Source organism: Cydia strobilella, chromosome 9 (assembly GCF_947568885.1).
Source record: "Cydia strobilella chromosome 9, ilCydStro3.1, whole genome shotgun sequence".
Classification (NCBI taxonomy): domain Eukaryota; kingdom Metazoa; phylum Arthropoda; class Insecta; order Lepidoptera; family Tortricidae; genus Cydia; species Cydia strobilella.
The window spans coordinates 2,990,612-3,007,487 of NC_086049.1; the positions used below are offsets into that span (position 1 = coordinate 2,990,612).

The 16,876-nt window shown below is 41.5% G+C and overlaps 2 protein-coding genes across 3 annotated transcripts; one reads left to right on the forward strand and one right to left on the reverse strand.

The window, feature by feature from the left end:
- Nucleotides 1-2,538: 2,538 nt before the first annotated feature.
- Nucleotides 2,539-2,980, reverse strand: LOC134744066 (signal peptidase complex subunit 1). Its single transcript, XM_063677728.1, has one exon. The coding sequence runs from the start codon at nucleotides 2,865-2,867 to the stop codon at nucleotides 2,586-2,588; it is 282 nt and encodes a 93-aa protein (XP_063533798.1). The 5' UTR covers nucleotides 2,868-2,980; the 3' UTR covers nucleotides 2,539-2,585.
- Nucleotides 2,981-3,369: 389 nt separating this feature from the next.
- On the forward strand, nucleotides 3,370-16,070 carry LOC134744067 (serine-threonine kinase receptor-associated protein). 2 transcript variants are annotated; one of them, XM_063677730.1, is made up of 8 exons: nucleotides 3,371-3,609; nucleotides 7,494-7,628; nucleotides 8,283-8,441; nucleotides 9,965-10,086; nucleotides 11,232-11,313; nucleotides 12,135-12,302; nucleotides 15,023-15,126; nucleotides 15,958-16,070. In XM_063677730.1, exons 1-8 carry the CDS (start codon nucleotides 3,495-3,497, stop codon nucleotides 16,045-16,047), a joined length of 975 nt encoding a protein of 324 aa, XP_063533800.1. In that variant the 5' UTR covers nucleotides 3,371-3,494; the 3' UTR covers nucleotides 16,048-16,070. The 2 variants fall into 2 exon arrangements, with proteins under 2 accessions (XP_063533799.1, XP_063533800.1); XM_063677729.1 differs by lacking the exons at nucleotides 15,023-15,126; nucleotides 15,958-16,070 and having other exon boundaries at nucleotides 3,370-3,609; nucleotides 12,135-12,691.
- The last annotated feature ends 806 nt before the right edge of the window (nucleotides 16,071-16,876 follow it).

Genomic DNA, 16,876 nt, shown 5'->3' on the forward strand with positions numbered 1-16,876 from the left:
GAATCTTTACTTATAATTACAAGAAGTATAATAATTTTACGGTTATACTGACGTATTTGCACGTCGCCGACGCGGACAGAGGGGCCTACCGCAAACACCGAAGTTCGCAAATTGCGGGCATCTTTCTCTGTCACTAATTACGCCTTAATTGGAGTAAAAGAGAAAGATGCCCTCAATTTGCGAACTACAGTGTTCGCGGTTAATAACCTAGATCTCAGTGCTTGAAAATAAAGGGCTGTTCGAAATATCGCGAGTAGTGACTAAAAATAGGTGAATAAAATCGTAAATTTATTATTCGTTTGTTGTGTACGCATTATTTTTGCTTGAATATAAATGGGAAATTTTGTGTGCTAGAATAAATGTGATGTAATGTTAAAATGCTGTGAGAAATGACAGCAAGCAAGTGCTTTAAATAACTTCATTTCTTTGAGATTATATTCAGGTTTGCAAGGAAAAATTCATTGTAGAAGTATTTTGCAAAACCAATCTGAGTCACGTACAAACGTAAATTTTCTAAGGATTGTAGGCATAGTTTTTTTTTTCATGGACACAAAAATACTCAAACATATTAGGCACCACACAGAACAAGCCGCCTCGCGAGGAAATTGCCGCGCGAAGCAGTTCGGTCTGTTTCCTCACGAGGCGGCTCGTTCTGTTTGTGTAACGCGCATCCGTGTGTACGGGACAGACTATTGAACTTATTTAATTTATTCAACTATAAATAGTTGTATGTAAGGTGATATTTATTTAAGTATGACTCACGATTATTTTACTGAGGTTGTTGAAAGTGACAACTAAAATATGTCTGATGAAAATGGGATCCAAAGATGTTGGAGGTAGGAGGTTAGAGTAATAGTCTGTCAAGCCATTTCCGTTAGTAGAAAAAAGCGGTAAAATTAAAAAATGTAGGCGCGATGGTTTAATGTCCCATAGAAAAATTGGATTTCGCGCCTTTTACTACTACTGACAAAGTTGTTTGACAGACTATCGGTAATATACACGGTGGCTAAAAAATAAGTGCATTTCCGTTGCTAGGGAGGTTTTGGGATTATACTGAGCAACTTTTACTATGGGACCAAAACGGAAATCGCGAAAAAATATTTGGCTTTTTCATACATTTTGGCTGGTCCATTTTCTATGGGAGGGTAAATTTTTTTTCGCAATTTCGTGGTTGGTCCCATAGTAAAAGTTGCTCAGTATAATCCCAAAACCTCCCTGGCAACGGGAATGCACTTATATTTTAGCCACCCTGTATGTTCGCTATATGAATGTTCGCATAACTTTTGTTGTTGCTAATTATAGCAATCACACGTCTCATTCTATTTATTCATGTATTTTTTATTATTAATTTCCGTCGATTTCCGCATTAATAAGAGTAATTTATAAGGCTGCGTTTCCACCAGACATGTGCGAGGATATGTAGTGAGGGATATGTTTGTTAGGAAGCAATAGAATATTGCCCACTGGAGCTGCTCTGAGCGAGGATAGGTAAGCCAAGTCATTATATTGGTTCTTAACAAACATCCCTCGCTACGCATCCTTGATCATCTCTGGTGGGAACGCAGCCTTAAACATGGCAGTTGTTGTATAAAATGTTTTGCTGTGTGATTGGTGAATTGGGATAAACGAATTTAGACAAAATATTTGAATATTAATCATTTTAAATTGTTATAATATATAATTGTTGTATTCTAAAGTTAATAGTAGTACATGAAAGTATACATTTGTAAGGTACCTATATACAAATTTTATCCATGTTTGAATATACTTGTTGAAGGAATTTTACATCAAAAATTTGAGCATAAACCTAACATAGAACAATGGCTTTATGATTTTTAATAACTTACTGAAACTTGGTACATATCAAATATTTCAGTTTTAATCATCATAATTTATGGTTATTTCACCATTTTTGGTTGTTATATTATGTAATGTTTGTTTGTGCTTACGAATAAAATATTATTCTATTCTATTCTATTCATACACACTTCCTGCTTGATAATGATGGCACATAGTAGAAATTTTATTGCAATATGAAAACTGCTTGCACATAAACTTGTGTTTCCTGACCACTTCCTGACTTATGTCTGACCTGAAAATAATTCAGATTTACAAGTATTGAATGGCTTTGATAAGCAACTTTTTAACACATTCACTGCAGGATAGGGTCAAAAGACCCCATGAAAAGTATGGTTAATTGTGAGTTAACCCTCTAACAATTTGACATTCCTTTCTAATTTGATTTTGAACCGTAATTCTTATAGTAGAGATGCATTCTTGTTTTAAGTATGATGGCAAGTATGTTGCCATTACGGACTAAAAGTAATTGCTCCAGCAATCATGTTAAATGAAAACTCAATTAGTTATGATATTAATTTAGGATTTCGTCAACTATCTGAACATGTATCATTAGTCATTACGTTTTTTAAACCATCAAGATCTGCATTTACTTTTAAGTACATTAAAATTGTATCAGTTGTATCACTATCACCAGAAAAATACCACCAAAGATGTAATAGAAAATAAAAAAACTATGAATCTTAAAATCTATTTATTTCAACATACATTAGAAAACCAAACCAAGATCATTTCTTTCCTTTCTTGCCTGCGGGTTTTTCTTCCGTGTTCTTGGGATTCTGCCAGTTCAAAGGGTTTCGGCGATACATGGGCCACGGGGGCACGGTCAAGATGGCAGCAAGCAGGAAACCGGCTCCCAGGATATAGACGGATTGAGAGAATTGCTGAACAATATACCCCCAAACGAAGCCAACGATGCTGAACAGTGTTATGATGGCTCTGTATAATTTTTCTGCCTTAGCTTGCCCTACGTAGTCAATGTGAGTTGGGATTGATGTAAAGAAATCCATGGTTGTTAATTGTTCGTAGTCTTTTTCAAATAGTTTTGTCTTTTTTATAAGAAATCGGAAATCAAAATCGTCGCAGACACGTCAGTATAGCCACGACAGATCCACAGACCACAGAAAACAGTAACTTTAACTTAATGACAGGTGTCATTGAGTCCGAAACGATCAAGTTTAATTTCTGTTTTTATTAATTTTTAATACTCATCCTTTTCTTTTGGGTCCTAGTCAAGTCCTAGTACTAGTATGATTAAGTAAGTATGATTCTCTCTGTCTATGTTTGAAATGAGACAGTCCTTTGACAAACTATAGTTGGTCAAACCAAATTGTCAGTAAATAAGAACAAAAGAAAACTATACTCATCCTTTTCTTTTGGGTGCTTGTACTAGTGTAAGACAAAGATAGTATGATTCTCTCTGTCTATGCTCGAAATGAGACAGTCGTTTGACAAACTATATTTTTAATTTTCATTACTTTTTTTTTCATATATGGCCTCTCGTATAGCAACACTGCGTTTCACTTTTCCGTCAGTCGGTTGTCAACATTCAGTTCGATCAGACTCATTAGGTTAATTTTAGTTAACAAAGATATTAGTTTTATTTTCCAAAAGTACAACAAACAAAATTAATTATAATGACAACATTTAAGCAAGTTCCTCTTACATGTGGTGGCCATACTAGACCAGTGGTGCATTTGGACTTTAGTGACGTTACCAAGGATGGGTATTACCTGATTTCTGCCTGCAAAGGTGAGTTATTAGCGACTGCTTTGCACTTGCGTGCCCTTTCGCCTTGGCCTAGTCGTGGGTGGAAGACCTGCAAATGTGTTTGGGTTGTGTTTGTTTGGGATTGGTCGCGACAGATGTTAGGTTAAGATGTATTGGAAAGGCCTTCACTTTTCTTGTTTTCGTCGACCGGTCCGCTCGGCCGGCATGCATTCTAGGTGTGTGATGGCCTTCTCTTTCCGGGCTTGCAGGAAGTGCCTTGAGTATCCGCTCGTATGTGTCTCGCAGCCGCTCGCCTTGACGTCGCGCCGTGCTTTTTGTTCACGATGTTGACATGACTTTTAAGTTATAGGCCTTTGTGCTCGTAGTATGTCACTGTCCGAATAAAATTGCTTTTCTGTTTTACATGTTGACATTTCACTTGCTCTGGGTCACCTTGTACTTGTCCAAGGCTCCAATAAGATCTTGACATTAATGTTTATACCCCAATACCTGAGAAAATTGATAACTTTCATTAAGGAAACAGTTTTGTTGCAATATTAATTGTAATTATAGGTATTGTTTGTCATGTACAGCTATTATCTGCTAGTGATTAAGAGATCTTAGATGAGAATAGAGCAACCTTCATTTGAAATTATCTTTCCTTATATAGAGTTGAGTTTGTCTATTTGTTTACCATTTATAGAAATGTTTGAACGGGATCATGCCCAGAATATTTCAAATATGTTTTCATAAATTACTGAGCCAATCAACTTCTTGGAGTGTGTTTGCTATTGTTATATTTCCTAGATGTATCTTCGACCCCTGTTACGCTAAGACATGGATATAATTAAGCACAAGAGTTTAAAACTATTGTTTTAGAATTTAGATATTAAGGTCACCATTTCATTAACCAATTTTGACAGGCCGCATACAAGAAGTTAAAACCAAACCTGTATTAGGTTGTAAGTAATTTGGTAGTTATAAATCCATTTTTAACCAGCTATCTCGAAAATGTAAGAGACGTAATGTATTGATAACAGATAAAAAACCGGCCAAGTGCGAGTCGGACTCACGCACAAAGGGTTTCATACAATTACGCAAAAAACAGCAAAAAAATCATGTTTGTTGTATGGGAACCCCATAAATATTTATTTTATTCCGTTTTTAGTATTTGTTGTAACAGAAATACATCATCTGTGAATATTTCAACTCTATCTAGCTATCAAGGTTCATGAAATACAGCCTGGTGACAAACGGACAGACAGACAGGCAGCGGAGAGTGTCACTTATCTTATGAATGCTATTTATACTCATAACAATGCTACAAAGTTTGTTTTTGGTCTCTTAGAATAATTAAAATAGTAGCATTTCATAAGTGAGTTGGGCACAGGGCATTGGCCCTTTACTATTACTAAACTACATTGTCAGTCTATCCCGCTGTGTCCCGCCAAGTTTGTTGCCGGTCCCATATTGGGATACCCTCCTCCAATTGAGGGTGGATTTAAATCTTCTCGAGGCAGAGGTGTCGGGTTAGAGCCGGCGTAGCTTTATTTGACGTTCATAAGCGCATTATAATATGCCTACTTGAATAATATACTATCTTTATCTTTATCATTCTGATTCATTAAATACACACTGTGTCAACAAAATACTGCAGTTTTATTTTTTCAATGATATTCTGCTGCTTTATTTCATATAAAATAATAATAATAAGACAAATAAAATAATACAGTATTATTTTCTCAATAAAAGAAAATAATACAGTATTATTTTCTTTTATTGAGGTGAGAATTAAAGAGCAATTAGTAGTAGTAGTAGTAATCACTTTATTGTACACAACACAGGTTTACAAAAATAAATTATAGTAATGGAAGTACAAAGGCGAACTTATCCCTATAAGGGATCTCTTCCAGCTAACCTTCTAGTAGATGAGTGGAAAACTATAGCCAGGTCAGATAGACAAACTTACAGGATGTACAAATTAATATTTAAAAAAAGAAATAACACTAAAGATTAAAATATATACTAGCATACATACATACAATACTAAATATATATTATAATATATATAAATATCACAAGTGTAAGAAAATAAAAATAAAGGTTAGTACTTAACCAGATCACGCTGATTGGAAAGCCAAAGCTTCTTCAGATTAGCCTTGAGTGACGCTACAGACTGGGACTGTTTGAGCGACAGGGGCAACTCGTTCGTCGTCGCAATTATGTTTTGTTATTATTTTACATGAAATAATTGCTCTTTAATTCTCAACTCAATAAAAGAAAATAATAATACAGTATTATTTTATTGAAATAAAGCAGTAGAATTATTATCATTGGAGAAATTTAAAATGCAGTATTTTTTTTGACACAGCGTGTATTTAATGAATTCAGTTTTTAGCAATCACGCATTGTTTACCTATGTTATTGCTAAAAAGCAATTCCTTCCAGACAACCTTTAGATAAGAGAAATTCTTTAATAGATAATTTATTTAAATTCAGTCTACAACTTATTTGTTGTATATCTTATAAGCATAGTGCTTTTATCTTATGTCCCTTGGCACATACACAGAGTAGGATTGATTATGTCGGTCCTATTATGGAAGAACTTATTTCAAAGTCAATGACTATAAATAATGTATGTGGAAGTGATAGTCAAAGACATATTATGTTATCTCAATAAAACATTCCGACAAACTATAATTTATTTACTACTGTGTTACTGTAATTTATTTTTGTTGATTTGTTTAAATAAATCTATTACATTATTAATACAATAAAAAATTAAATATTGTGATTTCTTATAAATTATTTCATATTGAACAAAGGGTTATTTTAGAACCTAATATTTATTTTCGCCCTCTTTTATAAATTTATTGTTTTTCCTCTAGTCTATTGTACGCAGTGCTATATTTGTCTACCGTTCTTCATCAATCCTCATCTACTCAAAGGTTAACTGGAAGAAATCCCTTAAAGGGATAAGTTCGCCTTTGTACTGCCTCTTTCTGTGTCATATTTGTGTTCTGTGTTTTGTACAATAAAGAGTTTATACATACATACATACATAATAATGTTTCACTAATTAGGGATGTGAATGAAAATACTAATTAGACTGTTTTTATAAAATACTTAATGAGCGGCATTTTTTTGTAATTTCTAATTCCTTATGCTCATTTTGCTCATATTAATTTTCTGTTTATGATTAGAAAATTTATTTCTAAGAAACTCTTTGTTCCCGTTACAATTCTTAATCCCGTTTTGTTGTTACTGGTTACAACTGCTATATTTACTACATAAAATTACCTATCATGTTATGAACTTATTATAAATTAGTTGCTTTTGTTTACATAGCTCCAAGCCTTTTATATTATATTTTTACAGTTATAGCATTTTCAGAAGAATCAAAAGAGTTGCATTTCATAAGTTAAATAAATCAAAAATTATTATTTCAAACTGCTGTCTTTTCACTGTTATCTAGATATGAATGTACAAATCGGCATTATTTTGAAAAAAATCTCGTATCTCACACTACTACTCAGAGTTGAAAGGCCACTATTTTTTTTTTTTATCGCGTATATATATATATATCTTTACTTGAAAATAATTGTAGTGTATAACTAGCCTTATGAACCGATTTTGCATGTACAACCAGCCTTAAAGTTTGTAGTCTATGATTGTTCATTATTTTAGTATGTGGGTATTTTTGCACTTTGTAATTTTTCCTCAGTCACCCGTTGACCACGAACGCTGTAAAGGGTTCGAAACGTCGGGATGTATCTTAAATTCAATATACGCGATATAATCCGTTTTCATAGTTTTATTTCAGAAAAAGAAGTTTTTTTCAAAGTAAGTGCCGAAATGCTCCCGCTTTGCAATGTATTGTCTGTCTCAATACATGTCTATGACTACAATTATGAATTCCATTATAGATGGCAAGCCCATGTTGCGGCAAGGTGAGACGGGCGACTGGATTGGCACCTTCGAGGGGCACAAAGGAGCTGTGTGGGGCGTAGCCCTGACTCAAAACGCTAACTTGGCGGCCAGTGGCGCTGCTGACTTTTCAGGTATGATATCTACTGCTAGAGAGAGTAGTAAGACAGTAAGGCTGGCGTCCATTAAAGTCGAATCGCGTCGAATCGAGCCACTTTGAATCGAGTCGCATTTTTTCCGTGTGCGTTCATCACAGACGAATCGAAGCGAGTCGAAGTCACGGGCGCCGGTGCTGAGGTCGTGCTTGTACAGTTTGTCGATGATGGATAGTTCGGACGAAGAAATGCTACCTAAACTCAAAAACGAAACCCCCCGTCATCACTCTTCCGCTACCCCGTGTCCACTGAGGCGCGCCGAGTAGTCCAAACGCGTAGCCGCAGAAATTCGCCACACGATTACCTATGTATACCTATGTATAAGTGCGGAATCGACTTATTATGAAATCTAACTTTTGTCTTAGCGGCCCTCCCTCTACTAATTCATAGTCTGGCCCGGCATACCAATCAAACCGATTTCTCGACTCAGTAGAAAAAGGTGCGAAATTCAAAACTTTTATGGCAGATTAACTCTTCGCGTCTACATTTTTCTATAGTTTACCGCTTTTTTCCACTGAAAAAATTGTTTGGCCAGACTATTGAAGAAATTTGAACCATATGTAATTTTATTTTAAGTTCCCGCCGTGTACCGAATTATGACCCTTTTGTTATGACAACATTTTTTTCTTTTAGCGAAACTCTGGGACGCGCGTTACGGCGAAGTGGTCCACACGTTCGATCACGACCACATAGTGAAGAGCGTGAATTTTAATGCTGACGACTCACTTCTTCTTACTGCGAGCAACGAGAAACTGATCCGGGTGTTCGATCTGAACAAGCCTGAGGCTAACCGTGAGTTTTTATTTTTACCACAGGGCGAAAAAGCCATACATCAGAAATCATTTGAGTTTCTATGTGTGAACGGCACGTCTGTACACCCGTCATGCGTCATTGTGTAAGTTGCTTCTGAGCGGTCGGCAAACGGTCATGAATCTGCTGTCGCGGGGCGAGGTATGGGCGAGGTAATTCGCATCGGGGCGGGGCGGTGCGTGGCCGTTCTGTATGATAATACTATTACTTAATATGATACTATTACTCTCATAGAAATTGGACCAGCCACAAGTTGTATGAAACAGCCAAATTTTTTTTCGCGATTTGGGGGTTGGTCCCATAGTAAAAGTTGCTCAGTATAATCCCAAAACCTCCCTGGCAACGGGAATGCACTCCGAAGTCTGAGCGAGACAACGCTATGCGCATATTATAGCGACATCCCGCTCGCACGTCGGAGAGACGTGCAAATCGGACGCAGTGTGCCGTGCCCCTAAGCTAAGGCATCCATCATATTTGCCTCGATATTGATCACAAAGATACAGGGAAAATGCCGTTTTCCTGGTATTTCACAACAAAGTCTAATTGAATCAGAGTCCTTGCCGAAAGCAATGCGTTTATGGTCAAGTGTTTACTAGTATTGTATTGTTTCCTCAAGGTTCTGGCGTGAGTCAGAATTCCTGTGTGCATACAGGTGCCTCGTTGTGGTTAGTAATTTAAAGACTAAAAGATATAATAAAATACACGTAAAATAGTGCATTTGCGAATTTGAAAGCTGAATTTTTGGTTGCCAAGCGTTAACGCAGTCTTCTTTGGAGATCTTTTCTTGATTCCTAAAGCTGCGGATAAACTGCATTAACTCGATATTCAGATCAAACATTCGCAGTTTTTAGGCAGATTCGGCGAATTGTTCGACGAACTTCTGTACATTCTTCTGTTCGCGAGAATGCTCGTTACAAGTGAATGCTCATGTCTATCGTCACCTTAAAGTTTTTTGGCCTTTTTTTATGGAGGCCCAATGAATTTTCTTGAGGGTGCAGGAGTTTTTGCCGCATTAGGACAAAATGACTATGGCAAGATTGGCAAGTGAGTTTACGACGAAAGTTGTTTTACGAACGCTGATTGTATGACTAATCAAATGTGTCGTTCTCAAGTAAAAGGTACCACAAGGACGCTCTGACAGGTTATTCGTATAGAGATGCAAGTAAATTTATGGTAAGCGACAATGTGGTACCTTTTATTTGTGGCTTTTTTTTAACCTTTTACTTGAGAACGACACATATGACGATTATTGTATGTTATGACAAGAACATTTAGGATTAATTGGATTTTAGGATAGTTAATTACATTATGTCTAATGAATTAAGCAATTGAGCATTGGGACGAATATTCATTAGGGCAAAATGGTTAAGGCAAGAGACTACACGACAAAATTAATTAGGGATGGCGAGTTAGGCAGCTATTTCGGTTTTCAAATTTTCGGCTACATAATTTGCACAACTTACAACTAATAACATATAGAAATTTAAACAACGAATTATTTTCAGCCGTGGAAAAATTCAGCGCTCACACCAGCAGTATCCGCCACGCCGTGTTCCTCCACAATTCCCGCATCGCCAGCGTCAGCGACGACCTCACTATGCGCGTCTGGGACCGAACGTCTGGCCAGGTGAGACTTACATTACCGACCTTATTACACAGGACATAGAATTTACAATTCAGCGCCCACACCAGCAGTATCCGCCACGCAGTGTTCCCCCACAACTGCCGCATCGCCAGCGTCAGCGACGACGTCACTATGCGCGTCTGGGACCGGACGTCTGGCCAGGTGAGACTTACATTACCGACCTAATTACACAGGACATAAGAGTTTACAATTCAGCTCTCACACCAGTAGTATCCGCCACGCAGTGTTTCCCCACAACTGCCGCATCGCCAGCGTCAGCGACGTCACTATGCGCGTCTGGGACCGGACGTCTGGCCAGGTGAGACGTACATTACCGACCTTATTACACAAGACATAGTAACAATTCAGCGCCCACACCAGCAGTATCCGCCATGCCGTGTTCCCCCACAACTGCCGCATTGCCAGCGTCAGCGGCGACCTCACTATGTGCGTCTGGGACAAGACGTCTGGCCAGGTGAGACTTACATTAAAAATGTAATTAAATAAAAATCACACGTACATAACCGCCGCCATACAATTAAAATGTATGTATTTGAAAATGTATGTTATTGAGCTGGGACTCCAAAACTGCCGTAAAACGTTATCGCAACAGACAGTCTCCCGAGTGATGACGTTATCAATATGACTGCCGCCTCGTTTCATTATATTGATCAGTTTAAACGTAGTACCAAAGATAGATATAACTCCGTAATAGATAGATACAGTCTAAGGAAAAAACGTGCCTCGAAAATCAAGAAAATTTGATTCTCGTTCAGAGGGCGCTACTAGCTTTGGCCAACTGTCGTATAGATGGCGTTGACGGTTTCGTTTGTTATTTAACAATTTTAACGCATATCAGTGAAAGAATATGGGTCAAAATCATAAAAATAATTAATGCAAATAAAAAAAATCATTTATTCATATTTAAATACATTTTATCGTATTTTTATAAATCTTCATTTTTAGTTTTAAAGTGTGTCGACAGATGGCAGTGAATTTACTGGGGTAACAAAATTTACTATGACAGTACCGCTCTAGTATAAGTTACTCTATGGTAGTACAGTACAACGAATACTTAAACTGAACATTTGTTTATTGCGTATACTTTTTTCTAGGAAAATGTTCTAAGAAATATACTTGTATTTCAGGAGGTGAACAAAATCGAGTTTACTTCAATTCCAAATAGTTTAGAGCTGTCAAGAGATGGCGCCATTTTGACAGTAGCACACGGTGAGTTCACAGTTATTGTTTTTTTTTTTGTATTTAGGTATATATGCCGAATTTTACAATTTGCCTGCGACATATATACTATTCATCACATAATACACGCAGACCAGTAGCCGTAATAAGATTAAAAAAACGTATTAGATCTTAAAGTGCAAGCATCAATTATTGTTGATAACGCAAGCGAGAGGTACTGTGAGTCGTGTCAAGTTCGCATGATAATCATGATATCAATAACAAATCTAGTTTGATTTTAAAGTCCGAATTGGTCTTCTACTCCCGCTTAGCGTAAACCCTGATCAAAAATTTGTTTGCTAGGTCTTACGAGGTTAAATACGTTTATATAAAATTCCTTGAACTTGTGCAAGGTTTCACGTATCGTATACGACGGATTATCATAAAACCTAACTCTTTTTTGATCGGATTATATGTAAACTGAGCTGTCAACGAGGCCGACTGAATTCTGACATAATCTTTAGGATTCGTTATTATTTTTTACAAGCTTTAATTTACCTTGCTACGGTCGGTTGTTATGTATTTTAGAGAGAAAATAATGAAGTCTCACTGAGTTTGGGTTTGTTCGAATCATATCAATAAGAAGTTTAACTGACAACTGAAATTGAAGGCTGTATCAAGAAAAGTACAGCCGGCGCTAAAAACTTGGACAAACTTTTTTTTTGGCTGAAATTTAGTAAGTTTTTAGTAATGATAGCATCACATTAATTGTTTTATAGTTGGTGCCATCCACGAAGACGTGCCCCCACTATTTTTCTATAAAATTTTTCTAATGAATGTATGTCATAAGTCTACTATTGATTGTTCTAAAGGTACCAACGTGTCATTCTACTCAACGGACACGATGCGCAAGATGCGCGAAGTGGCCGTCCCGACCAAGTGCTACTCCGCCTCGCTGGCCCCCTCGCGCGCCACCTTCGTGTGCGGCGGCGAGGACCTCAAGGTCTACAAGTTCGACTACAACACGGGCACCGAGCTAGGTACTGTAGTATATATCAACAGGTACCAACGTGTCCTACTCAACGGACACGATGCGCAAGATGCGCGAAGTGGCCGTCCCGACCAAGTGCTACTCCGCCTCGCTGGCCCCCTCGCGCGCCACCTTCGTGTGCGGCGGCGAGGACCTCAAGGTCTACAAGTTCGACTACAACACGGGCACCGAGCTAGGTACTGTAGTATATATCAACAGGTACCAACGTGTCCTACTCAACGGACACGATGCGCAAGATGCGCGAAGTGGCCGTCCCGACCAAGTGCTACTCCGCCTCGCTGGCCCCCTCGCGCGCCACCTTCGTGTGCGGCGGCGAGGACCTCAAGGTCTACAAGTTCGACTACAACACGGGCACCGAGCTAGGTACTGTAGTATATATCAACAGGTACCAACGTGTCCTACTCAACGGACACGATGCGCAAGATGCGCGAAGTGGCCGTCCCGACCAAGTGCTACTCCGCCTCGCTGGCCCCCTCGCGCGCCACCTTCGTGTGCGGCGGCGAGGACCTCAAGGTCTACAAGTTCGACTACAACACGGGCACCGAGCTAGGTACTGTAGTATATATCAACAGGTACCAACGTGTCCTACTCAACGGACACGATGCGCAAGATGCGCGAAGTGGCCGTCCCGACCAAGTGCTACTCCGCCTCGCTGGCCCCCTCGCGCGCCACCTTCGTGTGCGGCGGCGAGGACCTCAAGGTCTACAAGTTCGACTACAACACGGGCACCGAGCTAGGTACTGTAGTATATATCAACAGGTACCAACGTGTCCTACTCAACGGACACGATGCGCAAGATGCGCGAAGTGGCCGTCCCGACCAAGTGCTACTCCGCCTCGCTGGCCCCCTCGCGCGCCACCTTCGTGTGCGGCGGCGAGGACCTCAAGGTCTACAAGTTCGACTACAACACGGGCACCGAGCTAGGTACTGTAGTATATATCAACAGGTACCAACGTGTCCTACTCAACGGACACGATGCGCAAGATGCGCGAAGTGGCCGTCCCGACCAAGTGCTACTCCGCCTCGCTGGCCCCCTCGCGCGCCACCTTCGTGTGCGGCGGCGAGGACCTCAAGGTCTACAAGTTCGACTACAACACGGGCACCGAGCTAGGTACTGTAGTATATATCAACAGGTACCAACGTGTCCTACTCAACGGACACGATGCGCAAGATGCGCGAAGTGGCCGTCCCGACCAAGTGCTACTCCGCCTCGCTGGCCCCCTCGCGCGCCACCTTCGTGTGCGGCGGCGAGGACCTCAAGGTCTACAAGTTCGACTACAACACGGGCACCGAGCTAGGTACTGTAGTATATATCAACAGGTACCAACGTGTCCTACTCAACGGACACGATGCGCAAGATGCGCGAAGTGGCCGTCCCGACCAAGTGCTACTCCGCCTCGCTGGCCCCCTCGCGCGCCACCTTCGTGTGCGGCGGCGAGGACCTCAAGGTCTACAAGTTCGACTACAACACGGGCACCGAGCTAGGTACTGTAGTATATATCGACAGGTACCAACGTGTCCTACTCAACGGACACGATGCGCAAGCAGGGACCGGACAACCCTTTCCGCGATAAAACCCTTTCAATGGGCGACACTTAAACACGGCTAACACATTGAAAGACTTTCCCTTTTGAACTGCAAGCCCATTCATACCCTTACCTTTGACTAACTCTTACCGAAAAGCTAACCAAAAATAAGGCTAGCTCTTAATAAGGGTTACCCTTATCTTTAAGTGCTTTTTATAAAGGTTTCCCTTTGCGTGAAAGAGACAGGATTAGTATATCTCTACGGTAGTGTATGAAAAGGAAAGAAAATACGTGCCTAGTCAAAGAACGCCGCCGTCGCCGCCGACGATCGCTCGAATTCGAAGTAATGTGTGCTTTATGAACAAGGTAGATGACTTAAATTAGCACGCTTATATGCTAAAAGGGAAGCCCTTTATAAGGCATAACCCTTATAAGCAATATGCAAGGTGTTGGTGAGCGGATGATAAGGGTTTTGTAAGGGTATTTGGGCTACCGATTACTCAAATGTGGTAGCTTTATATAAGGGTTTTTAAAACCAAAACAAAGGGTTTCGTCTGGCAAAGGGTATGGTGAGTTAAGCCTTATGCAATACCCTTATAAAACCCCGATAAGGGATAGCGGGCCGGTCCCTGTGCGCAAGATGACATATAAGATTTTAGGAAATGAGCTGTTTAGAAATGTACGTAAATTGTGTCTGACTAATCAAAAACATCTCTGGAAATAATAACGGATCAGTTGGAAACCAATTTCGTCATCCTAACTGCAAAAAAATATCGCACGCAAGTACTCATTTGTACTGAAAGCAGGGGGTGAACTGTAACTTTTGACTGTGTATATCAACAGGTACCAACGTGTCCTATTCAACGATTTAAAGGCCTGTGCACACCGGACGCGTGTGCGTACACGTGCGCGTTGTAATTTATAGATCCTTATGAGAGACGACACACCGGTTGTGTGACGTGTGCGTGCTCGGTTCAAACGTCTTAGCGCACGTGCATGTCTTCGCACACACATGTGATGTGCTCTGGCCTTTAGGGTTTAGTTTACGGAAAAGTTATCAATTATTAATGTCACCCAAGTTTTGTTTTATTTTATAAATTTTTGGATGTGGAATTGTTGATGTTTCGTTTTGGATTTGTCGAATTGATAAATCGTATTAATGAATTTTCTGTGGATATTTCAGAGTGTAACAAAGGCCATTTCGGTCCCGTGCACTGCGTGCGGTGGTCACCGGACGGCGAGCTGTACGCCACCGGGTCCGAGGACGGCACCGTGCGACTGTGGCAGGTACGACTAGTCATTATTGATGTAACCGACTATGGTTTTGGCCGACTAGCTGACTAATCGGCGCGCGAATGGCCGATTAGTCGGCCGACTAGTCGGCCAAGTTCATAATCGTTACTTCCCGATAAAGGTTACATTTGTATGGCCACTGCAGTGCTGCTTTGTCTAAGTTCATTAGAAACATAATTATTTGTTCCTTGCGCGTTGTCGCGCTATTTACAATATCAACTGAAAGATGTACCGTACTGGTTCAAAGACAACGTCTAGCTAGTCGTATAGTGTCTCAATTCAATTTGTGACATTGTCCCGACCAGTAGGACACCTTGTTGGGGACATCCCCAGGAGTTTATTTCCCGACTAATCGCCGACTACAAATGTGGCCGGATAGTCGGCTTTCCCGACTAGTCGGTACATCCCTGCTAGTCATCCTTTATCTGATATTCTGTTTGTCAAAGCTGAAAGTCACCTCATAACTTAGTGGCTTCTTTACGCTATCGCTCTTAAGCTGAGAACGCACTGCGATTTTTTTTGCGGTTTCAGAACCGCAAAAAGTGTAACGTACAGCATGCTTTATAAGCGCATGCACTTAAAAGACAGAAACCGCAAGAAATTAGCCGCAGTGCGTTTTAAGCCTTACGGCCCGGCCACGACATCGCGCGGCGGCGGCCATAGGTGGGAACGAAAGGTCCGATCGCTGTCTCGCTCCAACCTATGGCCGCCGCTGCCGCCGCCGCGCGATGTCGTGCCCGGGTCGTTAGTTGTAGTTAAGACTCCGCTATCCATGGACATGGAATGTTATTGTATTACAATGAATGAATGTATGTTTGTTGTTAGGGCGTGCCCGGGCGCGTGTACGGGCTGTGGCGGCGCAGCAACGAGACCGCGCCCATCACCAACGGCTTCAAGGAGGTCGCTGCCAACTGACACACGGACACATGTCTGCAGGTGAGTGCCACCTCGGCCAGCCCACTTACCGAGGTCCCACCGTGTGTGAGGCGGCGCAGCAACGAGACCGCGCCCATCACCAACGGCTTCAAGGAGGTCGCCGCCAACTGACACACGGACACATGTCTGCAGGTGAGTGCCACCTCGGCCAGCCCACTTACCGAGGTCCCACCGTGTGTGAGGCGGCGCAGCAACGAGACCGCGCCCATCACCAACGGCTTCAAGGAGGTCGCCGCCAACTGACACACGGACACATGTCTGCAGGTGAGTGCCACCTCGGCCAGCCCACTTACCGAGGTCCCACCGTGTGTGAGGCGGCGCAGCAACGAGACCGCGCCCATCACCAACGGCTTCAAGGAGGTCGCCGCCAACTGACACACGGACACATGTCTGCAGGTGAGTGCCACCTCGGCCAGCCCACTTACCGAGGTCCCACCGTGTGTGAGGCGGCGCAGCAACGAGACCGCGCCCATCACCAACGGCTTCAAGGAGGTCGCCGCCAACTGACACACGGACACATGTCTGCAGGTGAGTGCCACCTCGGCCAGCCCACTTACCGAGGTCCCACCGTGTGTGAGGCGGCGCAGCAACGAGACCGCGCCCATCACCAACGGCTTCAAGGAGGTCGCCGCCAACTGACACACGGACACATGTCTGCAGGTGAGTGCCACCTCGGCCAGCCCACTTACCGAGGTCCCACCGTGTGTGAGGCGGCGCAGCAACGAGACCGCGCCCATCACCAACGGCTTCAAGGAGGTCGCCGCCAACTGACACACGGACACATGTCTGCAGGTGAGTGCCACCTCGG